The sequence below is a fragment of the Aedes aegypti genome, chromosome 3, assembly GCF_002204515.2.
Source record: "Aedes aegypti strain LVP_AGWG chromosome 3, AaegL5.0 Primary Assembly, whole genome shotgun sequence".
Lineage (NCBI taxonomy): Eukaryota > Metazoa > Arthropoda > Insecta > Diptera > Culicidae > Aedes > Aedes aegypti.
In genome coordinates this window covers 373,154,457-373,170,478 of record NC_035109.1, presented here as the reverse complement: position 1 = coordinate 373,170,478, position 16,022 = coordinate 373,154,457, and the positions used below count along the sequence as shown (strand labels likewise).

Below are 16,022 nucleotides of genomic sequence, written 5' to 3'. Positions count from 1 at the left end.
TCAATTTTCTCGAAAACATTCATTTTGGGACTTCAGTTGAATTTTCTGATTAAATTGGCAACAACTCACTGCAGTAGCGCGTAGTAAATAACTGCTTGCAAACAATATCTTTCAAGCGCATTTATTACCTGTAATTTTGTGAATAATAATTTTTACTTTTCCACGTTAAGCCATAAAACTGGTTCTGGACTTAGGTTGGCGGCTATTCAATTTTACTCTCATTTGACAGCCGCCCTTCACCCTTGGAGTTCAGTTCATGGATGGATAAGTCAATTTATCGGTTTTTTCGTTCTTCACTCCCTGCAAAAGATCAAAAGATCTTAATGGTGTCAAGGTTCATCTAAAAATGTAAGGAGCATTGCACCCGAAATAAGCTATTGTTGTCGATAGTAAGTATCCATTGTATTGATCTAGGTAGACCAATTTCTTATTGATTGATTCTTTAATGTTGCACATAAAAGCAATTCCCAGCTAAAATGTTTTTTTTTTTTGCGAAAATATCTCCTTTAGTTGATCATCGTTTTCGAAGATACCAAATTTTTCATCACTGGACTTCAATATAGGCGAATAAAATATTTGCCGACTTCCGAACTAAGAAAGTTTTAGGGGAATAGCTTTCTTTGAATTTAATCACTGGACTGATATGTAAGCGTATAAAATGTGTGCCCAGTAGTGCCAAATAGGTGATTTCCGAAGTAATAAGTGTCCAGGCGAATAGGTCTCATCTAGTTCTTCAACTTTGTCAAAAACACTAACTTTGTATCCAATCACTGGATTGAGATATAAGCAAATAATATGTTTGTCTACTAGCGCCACCTTGGGAGAGTTTTCCAAACTACTATGTTTCTGGGCGAATAGATTCCATTTAGTTGAACACTTTTGTCGAAGACACCAATTTCGAATCTCATCGCTGGACTGAATAAAAAAAATACCACTAGCGCCACCTTGTGAGTGTTTTCCAAACGAATATGGTTTAGGCAAATAGGATTCATTTAGTTGTTCAACATTGTCCAAGATACAAACTTTGTATCTAATCACTTGACTGAGATATTTGCAACTAAAATCTTTGCCCATTAGCGCCATCTTGTGAGTGTTATAAGGTTTTATGTGACTAAGAATTATTTAGTTGTTCAACATTGTCGAAGACACCAATTTTATATCTCATAACAGAACTGAGATGCAACCAAATACAATATTTGCCCACTAGCACCATCTAGTGAGTGTTTTCCGAATTAATAAGTTTTCGGGTGACTAGATCTCATTCAGTTAAAAACATTTGTCGAAGACACCAACTTTGTATATCATCACTGAACTGAGATATAAACAATCAAAATGTTCGACAATTCGCGCCATCTTTTTGAGTGTTTTCCGAACAAATAAGGTTTTAGGCGAATAGTTCTCATTTAGTTGATCAACTTCATCGAAGACACCCATTTTGTATCTCATAACTGGACTAATATATAAGCAAATAAAGTTTTGGCTCACTAGCGCCATCTTTGGAGTGTTATCTGAATTTATAAGGTTCTATGCGAATAGGTATTATTTAGTTGTTCAATTATGTCGAAGACACCAAGTTTTTACCTCATCGCTGGACTGAGATATAAACGAAGCAAATATTTGTACGCTGGAAAGTTGTTTCATATGTTGCTTATATATGCGACATTTGTTGGCGTCTGTGCGCCACCTGGTGAGTTAATTCTGAATTACAATAGTTACCAAGTTGAAGTCAGCAGTCCTGTGATCAACTTTTCAGAAAACAGTCCTAAACCTCTTTATTTTCAAGATATTTGCACTACAAGTACTGTCCTATTTATAGGACGCTGGGCGGATATGGGTTAAAGTACAGCACGTTGGTATATTTTTGTGGTCGGACAGAAACGTACCTAATAGTTGATTCAAGTACCCATGTTGGTATAAAAAAGGATTCTACCCCATTACCCCGAATGCCATTTCCCCGAATCCCATCACCCCGAATTCCATCACCCGAATGCTATTTCCCCGAATTCACAATTATCTTCACATGATGATATTGATGACATTTCCCAATGATTTTGAAATTCGGGGTAATGTCATTCGGGGTTTTGGAATTCGGGGTAATGGCGTTCGGGTTAATGGCATTCGGGGTAATGGGGTAGAATCATAAAAAAGAGCTCATGCAGCAAAGACACAAGCAAGTGATAAACAAGCAAGTGATAATCATGATATAGATGTTGAATGGCATTTTTTCGCAACATTGCATGGCAAAGGGCCCTGCGATGCATTAGGGGGAACAATAAAACGCATGGCTACAAGGGCTAGTCTAGCTAAAGAACGTGAACATCCCATCAAAAATACCAAGGAATTATTTGATTGGGCTCAAAAGCGAAAGGAGGAGCTACTAACACAAATTTTCTTTTCTTATGCAACTACAACAGAGTATGAATATATCAAGGAGCAGCTTAATGAACAATATTCGAAAGCAATACAGCTTACGCGATGCAAAATGGGAATGTACATTGAGTGTTCTACATTAAGCGAGCGATTGAAAACAGCAGAAATCGCAATAACTATTCAGGGAACTCAAAAATACCATTCATTTATTCCAGTTTCCGTAGATAAAATAGAAGTTAGGCAATTTTCAAACAATAATGATAGTAAAAAAATTGTAAACATTATGAACAAGTAAGAAATCTGTATCAAAATAGGACCCTCCATCATTGTATAAGCACATGAAATAAAATGCTTTCAGAAAAAATATTCTTTATTTTATCAACTCGAAAAACATCCGAAAACAACCAAAAGTTGTGAATTTTCAGTAAATTTAATTTTAAAATCACTGTATCATATACCTTTTTTGTTGCAAATTTTGCGTACTTTCATAAAATCGAAACGAAAAGCATTCAAAAAGTTTATTTAGACCAATCAACCTTTTTTTGAAAACATAACTTTTTGTCCATGATTTCTCCATCTTGACCCACTGTGCAAAAGATTCAATTTTTTGTCTACTCTAATATATATGAAAAAAAAACAAAAAAACGATTTTTGAGAAAATGGATTTTTAAGCTTTATTTTCGAAATAAAAAAAAAATTTCAACATTATTTTTACAGTGTATATTTTTTCCAGATAGTTCCAACAATAACCTAAAACTTTGCGGAAGACACCAAACCGATCAGACAAATAGTTTCAGAGTTTTATTTTTTTTTTGAAAATTGTTAAGGCTTTTTTTCTTAGGCCCTTCTTAAAAGTGACGCTAGGGTAAAAATGGCGAACCGATGATGCAAATAGGAATTTTAAAAAGAAAGCATATGCCAAATTTCAGCCAAATCAAAAAATGCAAAAGTAAACCGACATTCGAATTTAAATAGAACCGCTCTGCTACAACACTACGAGGCTCATGTATAATCTCAATGTGACTGCTGTGCGGTTACAATTGGGAATGTGACAAAACAAATTGGTATTTTTTTGTAATTTTTTCTAGAACATTACAGATTTCAGTAAGTTGATCGAAAGTGTTTATCATTTGATGTATCTCCGTAAGTTAATACCGTACTCAAAATTGTCAATAATGTCGAATGTAACAAATATGCAGTTATGGGCAGTATACCAGTCCTAGTCGCATGCGAGGTGAAATACCATAAACTTTATAGATAACGTTAGGAAATTGTGTGTTATAATTTGTAGAATAAGCTAGGTTATAATGTAAAAAAAAAAACAATAGATTAATAGTAAAAATTCTATTAATCTTTATCGTTCTCCTCCTTGCAGAATTGTGAAAAAAATACTCAGAAGGTAGAAAACTGTGAAGTAACCTAAACAGAGCTTACCTGAGAAAACTGAATATCGATATTAAGTAATTAGATATTGAAAATTCTTGAAAAATGAATAGAAGTTCATTCGAAAATCGTGCAGAAATTCATTTCAAAATATCCCTAGAATTTTGTAACAATTCCGTAAACATTTTTCATGGTTCTGATGAAAACGAATTGTTTTACAAATTTTTTAACCTACCAGAGGCGCGTCCACGTTCGAAAGCATGGGTAGGACAAACGTTGGCAATTTTTTTCTGCACAGTGAATTTAAGAAACATTTTAACCCTGGACTGAAAATTGAAAGTTACTTTATTTGAGGGGCTCAAACGCATTGCGGTGTAAGTGACATTTTTATCGGTTTTGAGTTGAGTACGAAGTTTTACTGTTTCCAAGCGTTCTAACGATATATTCAGGTGTCTTTACAACATAACAGAAACAATAACATAATTTTAAGAAGACTGACTAGTTGTTTTTACATCCATACAATTTGTATATAATGAACAATTGCTTTAAAAAATTACCACAAAACTTGGTTCCTGTCCTGACACTTCTTTGCTTCAAACCCGTCATTTTCATGCCTGTCCACAAGAAAGTTTTTCGTCGGGCTCGTAGCGACTGAGCGCCTTACGAAAAGTAAACTTAAGACCACTTGCCGGGAAAAATGAACAATCTAATAGGAGCCAGAAGATAAGAGTTCGACTATGCATACCATCAAGGAGCTAATACTTTTTTTAGATCTGCTTGTAACATTACGACAAGTATTTCTGTACGTGTTTTTTCATGATTTTCTCTAGGAATTTCATCACAAATTTATTTGCCCAAATGTTCAGATATAATTCTGGGACTTTCAAAAGGAGTTCATTTAGTGATTTTTTTTCCAAGGATTTTCTCCACGAGTTTTGTTACTGAATTTTTCCAAACAGTTAGTTACCTCAAAAATTCAACCTGATACCTCAAAAATTCAACCTAGATTTTGGAGCAGAAATGGAATTTCTCTAAAGATTACTTCAATAATCATCTGAATGCCTCCAAAAAATCTTTGTGAAATTTTAAACTTCTCCAAGATTGAATCCTGTGATTCATCCATCGATTTTTCTGAGCCATCTTCCAAGATTTACGGTCGAAACGTCTTCTAAAATTCAACCAATAACTTCTCCAGAAATTTCTAGGGATTTCCTTAAAATCTTTCTTGTAGGATTTATCTGAAATGTCAACTAGCGATGTCTTCAAAGATTCCATAAGCAATTTTTCCAGAGATTGCTTCTGAGATTTCTACAGAAAATCCTACAGTCATACTTTGAGATTTTGTCAAGATTTTGTGCTAACACTTATTGTCATCATGTTTAAAACTTAGTATTTCATTTGGCCCCACCCGGTTTAGCTTACTCTGGTGTACCTTATAGCAGTAAGAACTCATATATCGATAATCGGCATTCTTGGACCGTAATCGATTAATTGAGATTTTGCGACAACCCTACACGCTTCCTATCACCCGACCTTTCTCAGCCGAAACCCACACACAACACAAAGTACATTGCAAATCTCCCGTTCTTTTTCCGCATCATCCGATTCCAATACAGTTGCATTCTTTTGAAGCCGATGCAAACCTTTGCTCAGTTTTTACCGCTATTAGAATTAATTTACGATTCTAGTATGTTACGACATGTTATAATATGATTTATATCCAGTCACAAATTCTTTAGCAGTGCTCATTTAACTTCTGAACAGGCAACATTGCTGCACCTGGCGCGAAAGATAGCACGCACAAATCATGGCTACTATGTTTTACTGCACATATGCAGTGATGCCCGCAGAACAGCCCAATAATTATAGACAAAGTTTTACAACTCATTCAAAAATCAATAACTAATTACTGGGGCGTCCGATTTAAAAACGGTCTTCGGCAAAGTTGTAGCTGACTATTGTATCTCACAGTATCAACGTAGTTCTAATCCCCAAGAGCACATGGGCAAACACTATGATCGAATGAATGAACTGCTTGCTTTTCCCATAGTAATTCCCATATAAACTTGAAAGGGCTTGTGCAGTCTCAGTTTTCATCCGAATGAGCTCAACTTTTGGGAGGACACTCAGAATTTGATCTAGGATTGAATGAGCGGTGTGGAGCAAAAACGATTTTTTGAACCACTTTAATGTTATATATTACCGAACATTGTTTACATGGGCGTACCCCGTATCAGTTAAATCTAAGATTCGCTTAAAAATGGTTATTAAACATGTATGTATGTATGTATGTAGGTAGCCACCAATCCTTGCTTGAGTCTTGCTCTGCATGCGGCTCCACTCAACAGTAAGGTCAAATTTTATTACCAATCTGCATTCAACATATCGCTGTATGAAGGGCCAAAAGGGGGGTGGCGGACCCGTAAGCAGAAACACTTACGCGAAACCCGCGGGAAATAGAGAATCTCCTTCCAGCCATATGATCCAACAGATTGAGTATTAGAATTTGCAATACTTGTCGAGCTTTCCACGGAAAGGTTTGTTGAAGAAGGGCGCGTCAAATCTTTTACAACTGTTGGAGAGAAAAGTACTAGACGCGAACGACTAACACTTTTCCTCCTGACTCCGATTGGCACTCCACTTCATTGTCCAGTTGTAAATTCAATGATGCCCTGATGCTCCCTCCCTCCCCAAAACATGATAAATTCAATTATAGTGATATGTTATATAGTGAATAAGATTATGATATATATAAAAATATGATAATAAAATATGAAAATAAATTGGTGGTAACAATAAAGTAAAACAGCATCTGAATGCATGCAGTATTATATCGGCCGACATATATTTTTCTGTTGAATATTTGTCCTACTGATGATATTAGACTGGTCGAGGGAAGAATGATAAAAATAACCAAATAATTTGAATAAAAATAAAAAAAATCAGCGATTTGTCAATAATGTTTCCGGGTACATCAAAAACAAAATTACAGCTTCCATATGTTTAGGGAGGACAAACAAAATAATATTACATCCGACGCTTCGTTTAATTCGCTGTACTGTAGTAAACAGAGACAATTACATTAAAGTCATTTTTAAATAGCAGCATGTAGTGCAATGATGTTACGGCACATTCTCCTAGATTCCGGCTGACACCCTACTACATCGTCCATCTGTGACTTATCTGATGCCCTAATGCACCCTCTCAATACCCAGCATATAATAAATTAAATAATTATAATAAAATATATAAAATGGAATATATAGTTGTATATGATATGAATACAGATGTTTCAAAATTTCCTTTCTTTATTTGTGATGACTTGAACCTCGTTAGGTAGTCTCCAAAATAAGGACGTATTACAATTTCCGGAATAGAACGACATGCTGAAATATTAATAGCAGTGATTATGTTAGTATCTCCGATGACTCCATGATGCTTCTGAAAATTATGCCAATATTGACTCCGATTGGCACTCCACTTCATTGTCCAACTGCAACTTCATTGATGCCCTGATGCTCCCTCCCTTTCCCGTATATGTTATATACAGTAACAGTGAAATGTTGTTTATGATATAAAATATAATATATATAATAATATAGTATTAAGATATAAAAACGATATATCTAACGATATTCCATGATATACAGTACAACACGACCCAATTAAATATAACAAATCATAATAATATATTTATATAATGACACGGCCCACGTACAATCTCAATCAAGAATGGGTTTGCTCGGCTCAATCTGTCTGTGTTGCACTACGAGATTCTCTGTAAAGAATGTTTATGAGGTAAGAACACGATCAAATTTGAAGCCAGGTTTGTTAAGTAAAAATTACAATCCATATACTCTGTAGACAAAGCCTGTAAATGTTAAAAGTTATTTTTCTCGAAATATCTGGTTTGATTTGATATGAGAACTGTGACAAACTTAATTAAAACCAAAAAAAAATTAACCAATTTATATGCACACTTCAAGCAATGATCAAGAATAAAACAATCAATTTAATAGAACCAAACTAAGGATAAAAAACTGAGCAATTGTCAGACCGTTAATCTGAAATTATTTCATTTAACATAAAGGGATATCAGTCTACTGTTCCACATTTTCGGTGCATTGACACAGATTGGACCAAGCATAATTATCAAAATCTGGTAAATATTTAAGAGAAAATATTTTGTTCTTTTCTTTTACGGATGTTGGAAATTGAGGGATACCATTAACGTGACATCAAAAAATCATGTGGCGAACCTTATGGAACAGGTTGGTGTATCTTTTGGTCAAACATGAAATAATAAATTAGAGTTACGTTAACTAATGCTACAATTGTTCTGCAGCATGTTCTACAATGACGTTTAAATGAAGGCAATTGCGCTGTTCGGAAAATTTACAGGGCATTTAATTTATCAAAATTTAGTTTGCCACAGTCTTAAACAAAGTATAATGACAGACAAACAGACGTGACACTTAGAGCAAATTCATGCATTTATTCATCTATGGTCAATGCTAAAATCCGTGTGTTTGGTCGATAGGCCAACATATGCTGGTAGTATGTAAATGTCAAATACAAACATAAACGATGAGAGCAATGCGAGTGGTGTATTAATCATCTGCCATAATTTGAATCTACCGTTGAAAATGTGCCCGATAGACAATCAGAGTGTGGCGTCTGTTTGTCTGTGGTAGAATTGAATATAAATTATTAAAATATATTATAACGGATAATATAATATAATACATAACACTACACTGTATAGCATAATATAACACTGTATAACACAAAAGAATGTAATAAAATATAATCAAAGACAAGCAGACGTAACATCTAGAACAATTGTCAATTCAAAACCTAGTCACGAATATACTCCCGCCCAATGCTAAAACAGAAATGTTGTTTGAGCGTCGCAGGTTTGCTTCCGAATGAGTCTGTGAATCAGAACTATTATTTCTCTGATGCATTTGCTTATGAATCCTAAGTTTTTCTGCGAGGATAAATTTCAGAAAATTATTGAACAATAAAAAAAAATATAATAAAAATAAATAAAAATGGAACAGTGTTTGTATGAATGTTTGTTTGAAACATTATTTCTCCGTTTTGTTCATCAGAGGTTCCGACGTGTTTGTGTGTATAAAAATCCCAGAATATTCACCGGGAAAGCCGGAAAAACGAGATTGGACGAAATTGTTATTTTGTATGGTACGATCCTTAGCGTATTCAACAGCCTACTTGATGACACGTCGAAGTTTGCCGGGACCACTAGTAATAAAAAAATCATTTAATTGAATTTCAAATACGTAAAAAAAAATCTGGAAACCATGTAAAACTGAAAGTGTTACAACGCATGGTAAAATTAGCTACAAGCAGACTTGCATACTAAATATAAACAATTTAATATAAGGCCATATGATGATATCAACCTTTTAAGTACACTCCAAAATAAGGACGATATAAATTTTGTAGAGAAAAACGCAATGCAGAAATATCAAGAACAGTGATTAAGTTGATATGCAGACTTCATGATTCTCCTATGAGTAATCCAATAAATAGATGTTATTTACTCCACTATGTTTCTGTAATGTTATTAAAGAAAATAAAAGGCTACTGCCATTATACGTATCACAATGCTGACATGTAACGTAATACGATACATATAATAGAATACAATACAGAATAATGTTATACAATCCAAAACATTAAAGTATAATACAATATAAAATAACACAAGATACTTCCGTTGCTTCCCAACCCTCTTGAAAAAAAGGAAACATAATTCTGCGAATATTCATCCATGGTTATGAAAAATTTGTGTTAAAATACCTATCTATATAAATAAAAATGGAATGGTGTTTGTATGTCACGAAATGGCTTGAGAACGGGCTATCGGATTTTGAAAATTCTTCCATAGTTATGTTCCTGAAGTGTTCCGACTTGTTTGTGTATATAAAGAGTAAAGGATATTTAACGGGAAAGTTGAACAAACAGGAGTGAACGGAACTTCCATTTTGCACGGGGCGTTTCATGGCGTTTTTCAACAGCCTACTTGATGGCAAGACGAAGTTTGCCGGGACCACTAGTATGAAATAAACATTAAACAAATAATTAAATTCACAATATTGAATTTTGAGGTAAATTCGAATTACAATTATTTTATGGATCTTTCATTCAAACAATGGCATCAAATTTTCTACCCAGCATTAGTTTCTAGCATACTTTGTATGAAAAAACGAGAATAGGCATAAAATTATTGTAGGTCGAAGATTAGTGCTTTTCCCCTTAGAAAATCAGTTGTCAACTACGCTGCAACTTCGTGTTCTCTTGAAGAATAAAGTTGATGCATACAACCACACAAACAAAGTTCTCCTGCACGACAAGTTCTACACATACTACAATATTCACTCACCGGTCGCAACGCAAGAAGTGAGCAATGAAGAAAGACATTCATCTCCCTCTTATGCTCCACTCCAACACATCGATATAGTGCACGCTGAAATTTTCTCACACTGTGGTTGTACTCATTTAAAGTCTTGTCATCTCCCATGGTCAATGGTCATTCCCTCGCACTCCAAATTTTCAACACAATTCCTCACCCATGTAGAAGAAAACTTTAAGTATTTTTTTTATATGAAACCCTGTTCCACACCGACTCAAGATTGCGCAAAAAAAAATCCATGAATCAGCACCTCGGAAATCTTACACAACCACATATGTGACAAAATTTAAGCGTGTGTGAAAACCATACCTAATGCAAATATCCTTTCCAGCCGTGGAATGATTTCTCGTTTGGTCAGGCTATCGACATGGTAAACCTAGCTGCTCAAAGGAGTTTAAAAGGAACAGACTTACCAATTATCTGCATTATTACCGTCGTACCTTTCGTCGTTACCTCCATTAGGGCTTTGTAGTGTTGGTACTATCACCACTCAACCCACTGAAACTGTAACCATTCCTCGCTACCACTTCACTTTTCTCAAAACATCCCACTTGTTCTCCCTCTCACTCAATGTCATATATAACAGGTCCGGCTCTCAGTATGTGTTTGATCGCCTCTCACTCCTTGGTTAGCACTCACTAATTCACACACATTCTCTGAAACGAAGCACTCTCACCACATACACTCCCTCTCACGCTGAATATGAAAAGTAAAATATGGTGGCCCATGAATTGACCTTTTTTTTTGACACAAGCTAGAAAAATCATCATCTCTGGGCTGTTTTCTCAGAATATTCCATATCTTCTCGATCCGCCAGTCCTGGAACTTTATTGGAAAACAACACTTTTGAATATCCACTTCCGTAAATCGATAATTTCCACTTTAAAAGCCACAGCAATAAAACAAAACTGGACTGGCATGGCGCAGTGCTGCCGTGCGACGCTTAAAAATGGTTATTAAACATGGACATAAAACAAAACATAAACAAAATAGAGTAGGTATACAATCACAAGCGATGCGAGCCAGTACTTGTTTTAAAAATATAAAACTTGCAACATTTTCATTTTTGAATATTTTGTTAAGAAACATTCAAAAAACTGATCAATGCTACCCCGACTACAAGTGTAAACCAGCGACAAACACACCTACCGTGTTTGTCGCAGGTTTACACTTGTAGTCCACTTTGGTGATAAAATTGAACTTATTTTTGTAGTTAAAGAATTCCATGTCAATTACCCATACGTGAACGAAGTGAGACGTTTCTACGGGGTGTGGTTTAGAACTTACATCTTTTTTGTCTCTTGTACAGTTTATGCTGACATCATCATAATCGAAGGCTCCTACTGTGCTGCCCAAGATAATTCCCAGACAGATCACCCAATTCACTAGAATCTTCATTATTGGTTTGAATTTTTTCTGTTCACTCATTACAATCGTCTCGGTTTTCACTCAATGGCTGCTGCCGGATAATTGAACTAATATTTCCACATAGGTATACTTCGAACTCATAGAAGCTAATCTCTTTGTACATTTTTCAGTACTTATTTCGTTTCGCGATTTATGGGTAGTATCCACTTCGTAAGAACTGTGCAAAAGGTTAGGACAAGTAATGGCCAAGAAATACTTCAGCTGTCCAAATTACTGGAGCTGTATCCAGTTGACAAGTAGAACCGTCTTCGTCGGTTTGGGCAGTGCCAGTGGTTCGGTTTTATTTGAATCAATGGGTCGCTCCACTGATGGTATGACACTGAGATAAAAACAGTGCATTTTATCTTATCGGAAACCGATAGGGTGCGGCCAGAGCTTTACTCGTAGGGTAACCAATATATTTTGGACCCCCTGGGCCATTTTCTTGCAAATTTCACAGTTTAAATCAAAAGACCAACTTAATTCGCATGCCATTTGGAAAGATAGAACTATTCCGCACTTGCATAAACCGTATGCACATAGAAAACGTGTTTATTTTATCTGAAATTAATTAAATTTAATCGATTCATCCATGCTTCATCCGGTTCATCGGCTCGCAGTATCGTAACTACTGAATCGATTCAATGGACCGATGCACGCGTTCACTAATTTGACGTTTTAGCGGTGCCTAATTCACTCGTTACCATGGTCACGTAAATAACACGGCACCGCTCAAACGTCAAATAGTGAACTCGTGCATTGGTCCATAGGCCAGGGGAAGTGGTTCACCTAGAGTGAATTTCTGTCAAAGAAAAAGTAGATTTTGTATGAGATTTGACAGAAAAATGAATGACAAGTTCATCCACTTCTCCTGGCCTATGGGCACTTAATAGTTTTGCTCCTTTCAAATCTCCAGGAGCGGATGGGATTTATCCTGTTCGGCTCCAAAAGGGGTTTGAGTTTATCAAACATGTTTTGAAAAAGCTACTTGTAAGCAGTTTTGCTACCGGGTATATTCCCAAATCCTGGCGTGATATTACTGTAAAGTTTATCCCGAAAGGAGGACGTGCGTCGTATGAAGAAGCGAAGAGTTTTAGACCAATCAGTCTGACCTCTTTTCTTCTGAAATGTCTGGAACGCATTATCGATCATCACATCCGTGATGTTTATTTGGCAAACATGCCTCTTCATGTGAATCAACATGCTTACCAATCTGGAAAGTCCACGGTGACTCTTTTACACAAAGTTGTATACGATATCGAGAAAGCATTCGCTCAGAAGCAATCCTGCTTGGGTGTTATCTTGGATATTGAGGGTGCCTTTGATAACGTGTCTTTTGATGCCATATTGGAAGCCGCACGAAACCATGGGCTACCTACAATGATTTCCAATTGGATTCATCAAATGCTCAAAAACCGACATCTCTTCTCGACATTGCGTCAAGCAGCGATTCGAAAATTGAGTGTTTGCGGATGCCCCCAAGGGGGAGTCTTGTCACCACTTTTGTGGAATCTCGTAGCAGATACGCTATTGAGGCAACTCAATAATTGCGGTTTTCCAACTTATGGATTTGCCGACGACTATCTAGCTCTGGTAGTTGGTATGTGCATAAGCACCCTATTCGACCTGATGCAAAGTGCTCTTCAGGTAGTCGAGAGTTGGTGTCGCCAATATGGAACATCTATTGTTCTTTTTACGGAAAGACGAAACCGCGATGGAATTCGACCTTTACGTCTTTTTGGCACTGAAATTAATGTGACTGATCAAGTAAAGTATGTCGGAGTCATTCTAGATTCCAAACTTTCATGGACATCTCACATTGATTGCAGAGTCAAAAAAGCTTGCATGGCCTTCGGTCAATGCCGGCGAACCTTTGATAAAACTTGGGGCCTCAAACCCAAATATATCAAATGGATTTACACAACAGTTGTTCGACCAATATTGGCATATGGATGTCTTGTGTGGTGGCAAAAGGGCGAAGTGAGAACAATCCAATCGAAATTGGGCCATCTCCAAAGGATGTGCTTGATGGCGATGTCTGGTGCGTTCTCTACAACTCCCACAGCAGCGCTCGAGGCCCTTTTCGACGTTGCGCCACTACACATATATCTTAAACAAGAAGCACTTTCTTGCTCTTACCGTTTATGGGTACTGGATCTACTGGAGAAAAATCCAGTGAATCGTAGATCTACACACACTTCGTTGTTTCCACTTTTGGTGAATTGGGACAAAATTGTCCTGGCTGAATCAGTTTTACTCACTTGGTAGAAACTGCACCGTTTTTCAGGCGGAAATATTTGCTCTTATGTGTGGAGTGCAATCAGCACTTCAACAACGCGTAATGGGTAAAGTCATATACTTCTGTTCAGATAGTCAAGCTGCTATAAAAGCTCTCGCTTCGGCCAACTCAAGGTCGAAGCTTGTTATCGCATGTCGAACTCAAATTGAGGAACTGAATTCAGTCAACTCTGTAAACCTTGTATGGGTACCTGGCCATTCTTCCATCGCTGGAAATGAATTGGCTGATGAGCTAGCTCGCGATGGAGCATCGCATGACTTCATTGGCCCTGAGCCGGCTATTCCAATTTCGAAGTGCTGGGTGAAGCTTCAGATAAACTCTTGGGCGGCAACTCAGGACAAGCAATATTGGAATAGTTTGGAGTCATGTCGTCAAACAAAATGGTACATTACTGAGCCATCTCCAAGGGTGGCGAAGTATTTAACAAATCTGTCAAAACAGAATTGCAGTCTTTTGGTCAGAGCGTTGACAGGCCACTGCCGACTCAAGTATCACATGGCAAATATTCAGCGTGCTGACTCATTTGTGTGTGATAGTTGTGACTCCGATTATGGAACTTCGTATCACCTGATATGTAACTGTCTAGTTTTTTCGCAAATGCGATTCCAATTACTTGCACTTATTTGGCTTTACATCAATTATCTTGATAAAGCCTCGCCAACAATATTTCGCCAATTCCCTCGGTTCATGGCCGCTTCTCTCCATCCTCGACTGTGACCCACGCTCTCCAGGTCCTGGTGTAGCTGGTCAATCCAGCTACCTCGCTGCGCCCCACGCCTTCTTGTTCCGACCGGATTCGTGGCGAACACCATCTTTACAGAGTTGTTATCCGGCATTCTTGCAACATGCCCTGCCCAGCGTATCCTTCCAGCTTTAACTACCTTCACGATACTGGGTTCGCCGTAGAGTTGAGCGAGCTCGTGGTTCATCCTTCGCCGCCACACGCCGTTCTCCTGCACGCCGCCGAAGATCGTCCTTGTGGTAACTGACGCCTGTCTACTCAACTCCGCGAAATAACTTTACGCGAACACAGATGGTATGCGTTCGCCGCAAAATCCGTTAACAAACTGAAGTTTGAAATGCCATCCGATCAGAACCCTTCCGCACAACCACTCTTTGGAATCAGTCTCGCATACATATTCATCAGCTATCGATCGATCGTGCTTTCCTTCACACCCATGCATTGAGTAGTTCTTCGCCATTCTCCCTCATTCATCTTTCTCTGCGATGCTTGAAGGTGTGTGTGCAAGCGTTCCATTGAACGCACATTTCTTTTTGCCTTGAAACAACCGAATGCTGTGTGTTTGGCATCATATTTGAGCCGATTCGAAGAAACCCGAACATGAGCTTTCGCTAGCCCACACGTCGGTCGTATAGAAAGCTCATCGTGTCAAGAACAAATCAAGAAACACTGAAACAATTAAGACCTTCTTTTTCTCATTGTGACATGCACGGTATGAGCATTTTATTTTAATTTACTTTAGTTTTCATAATGCAGACTCTGTACACCACAGTCCTTAGCACTCGGCGTTCGAAAACCCCAAGAGCTTGCAAGTCCTCCTCGAGCATAGTCCACGCCTCATGCCCATAGAGGACTACCGGTCTTATGAGCGTTTTGTACATCGTGCATTTGGTGCGGGGTTGAATCTTTCTTGACCGCAGTTTCTTCTGGAGCCCATAGTAGGCACGACTTCCGCTGATGATGCGCCTTCGTATTTTCCGACTAACATTGTTGTCAGCCGTCAGCAAGGATCCGAGGTAGACGAAGTCGTCCACCACCTCGAACCTATCCCCGTCTATCGTAACACTGCTTCCTAGGCGGGCCCTGTCGCGCTCAGTTCCGCCAACCAGCATGTACTTTGTTTTCGACGCATTCACCATTAGCCCGACTCTTGTTGCTTCGCGTTTCAGGCGGGTGAACGAATCTACCACCGTTTCAAATTTTCTCCCAATATTATCCAAGTCGTCCGCGAAGCAAACAAATTGTCCGGATCTCGTGAAAATCGTGCCTCGACTGTTAAGTCCGGCTCTCCGCATGACACCTTCAAGCGCAATATTGAACAACAGGCACGAAAGTCCGTCGCCTTGTCGTAGTCCCCGCCGAGACTCGAACGAACTGGAGTG

The 16,022-nt window shown here is 37.7% G+C and overlaps 1 protein-coding gene across 1 annotated transcript in view; it reads right to left on the bottom strand.

Annotated features, from left to right (window-relative positions):
• LOC5574205 (leucine-rich repeat neuronal protein 3) overlaps positions 1-11,898 on the bottom strand; it is a 43,773-nt gene extending 31,875 nt beyond the window's left edge. The window contains exon 1 of the mRNA XM_021851751.1: positions 11,480-11,898. Within this exon, the coding sequence (XP_021707443.1) occupies positions 11,480-11,620 (141 nt within the window). The 5' untranslated portion in view covers positions 11,621-11,898. The remainder of the gene's footprint in view (positions 1-11,479) is intronic.
• Between the last annotated feature and the right edge of the window lie 4,124 nt (positions 11,899-16,022).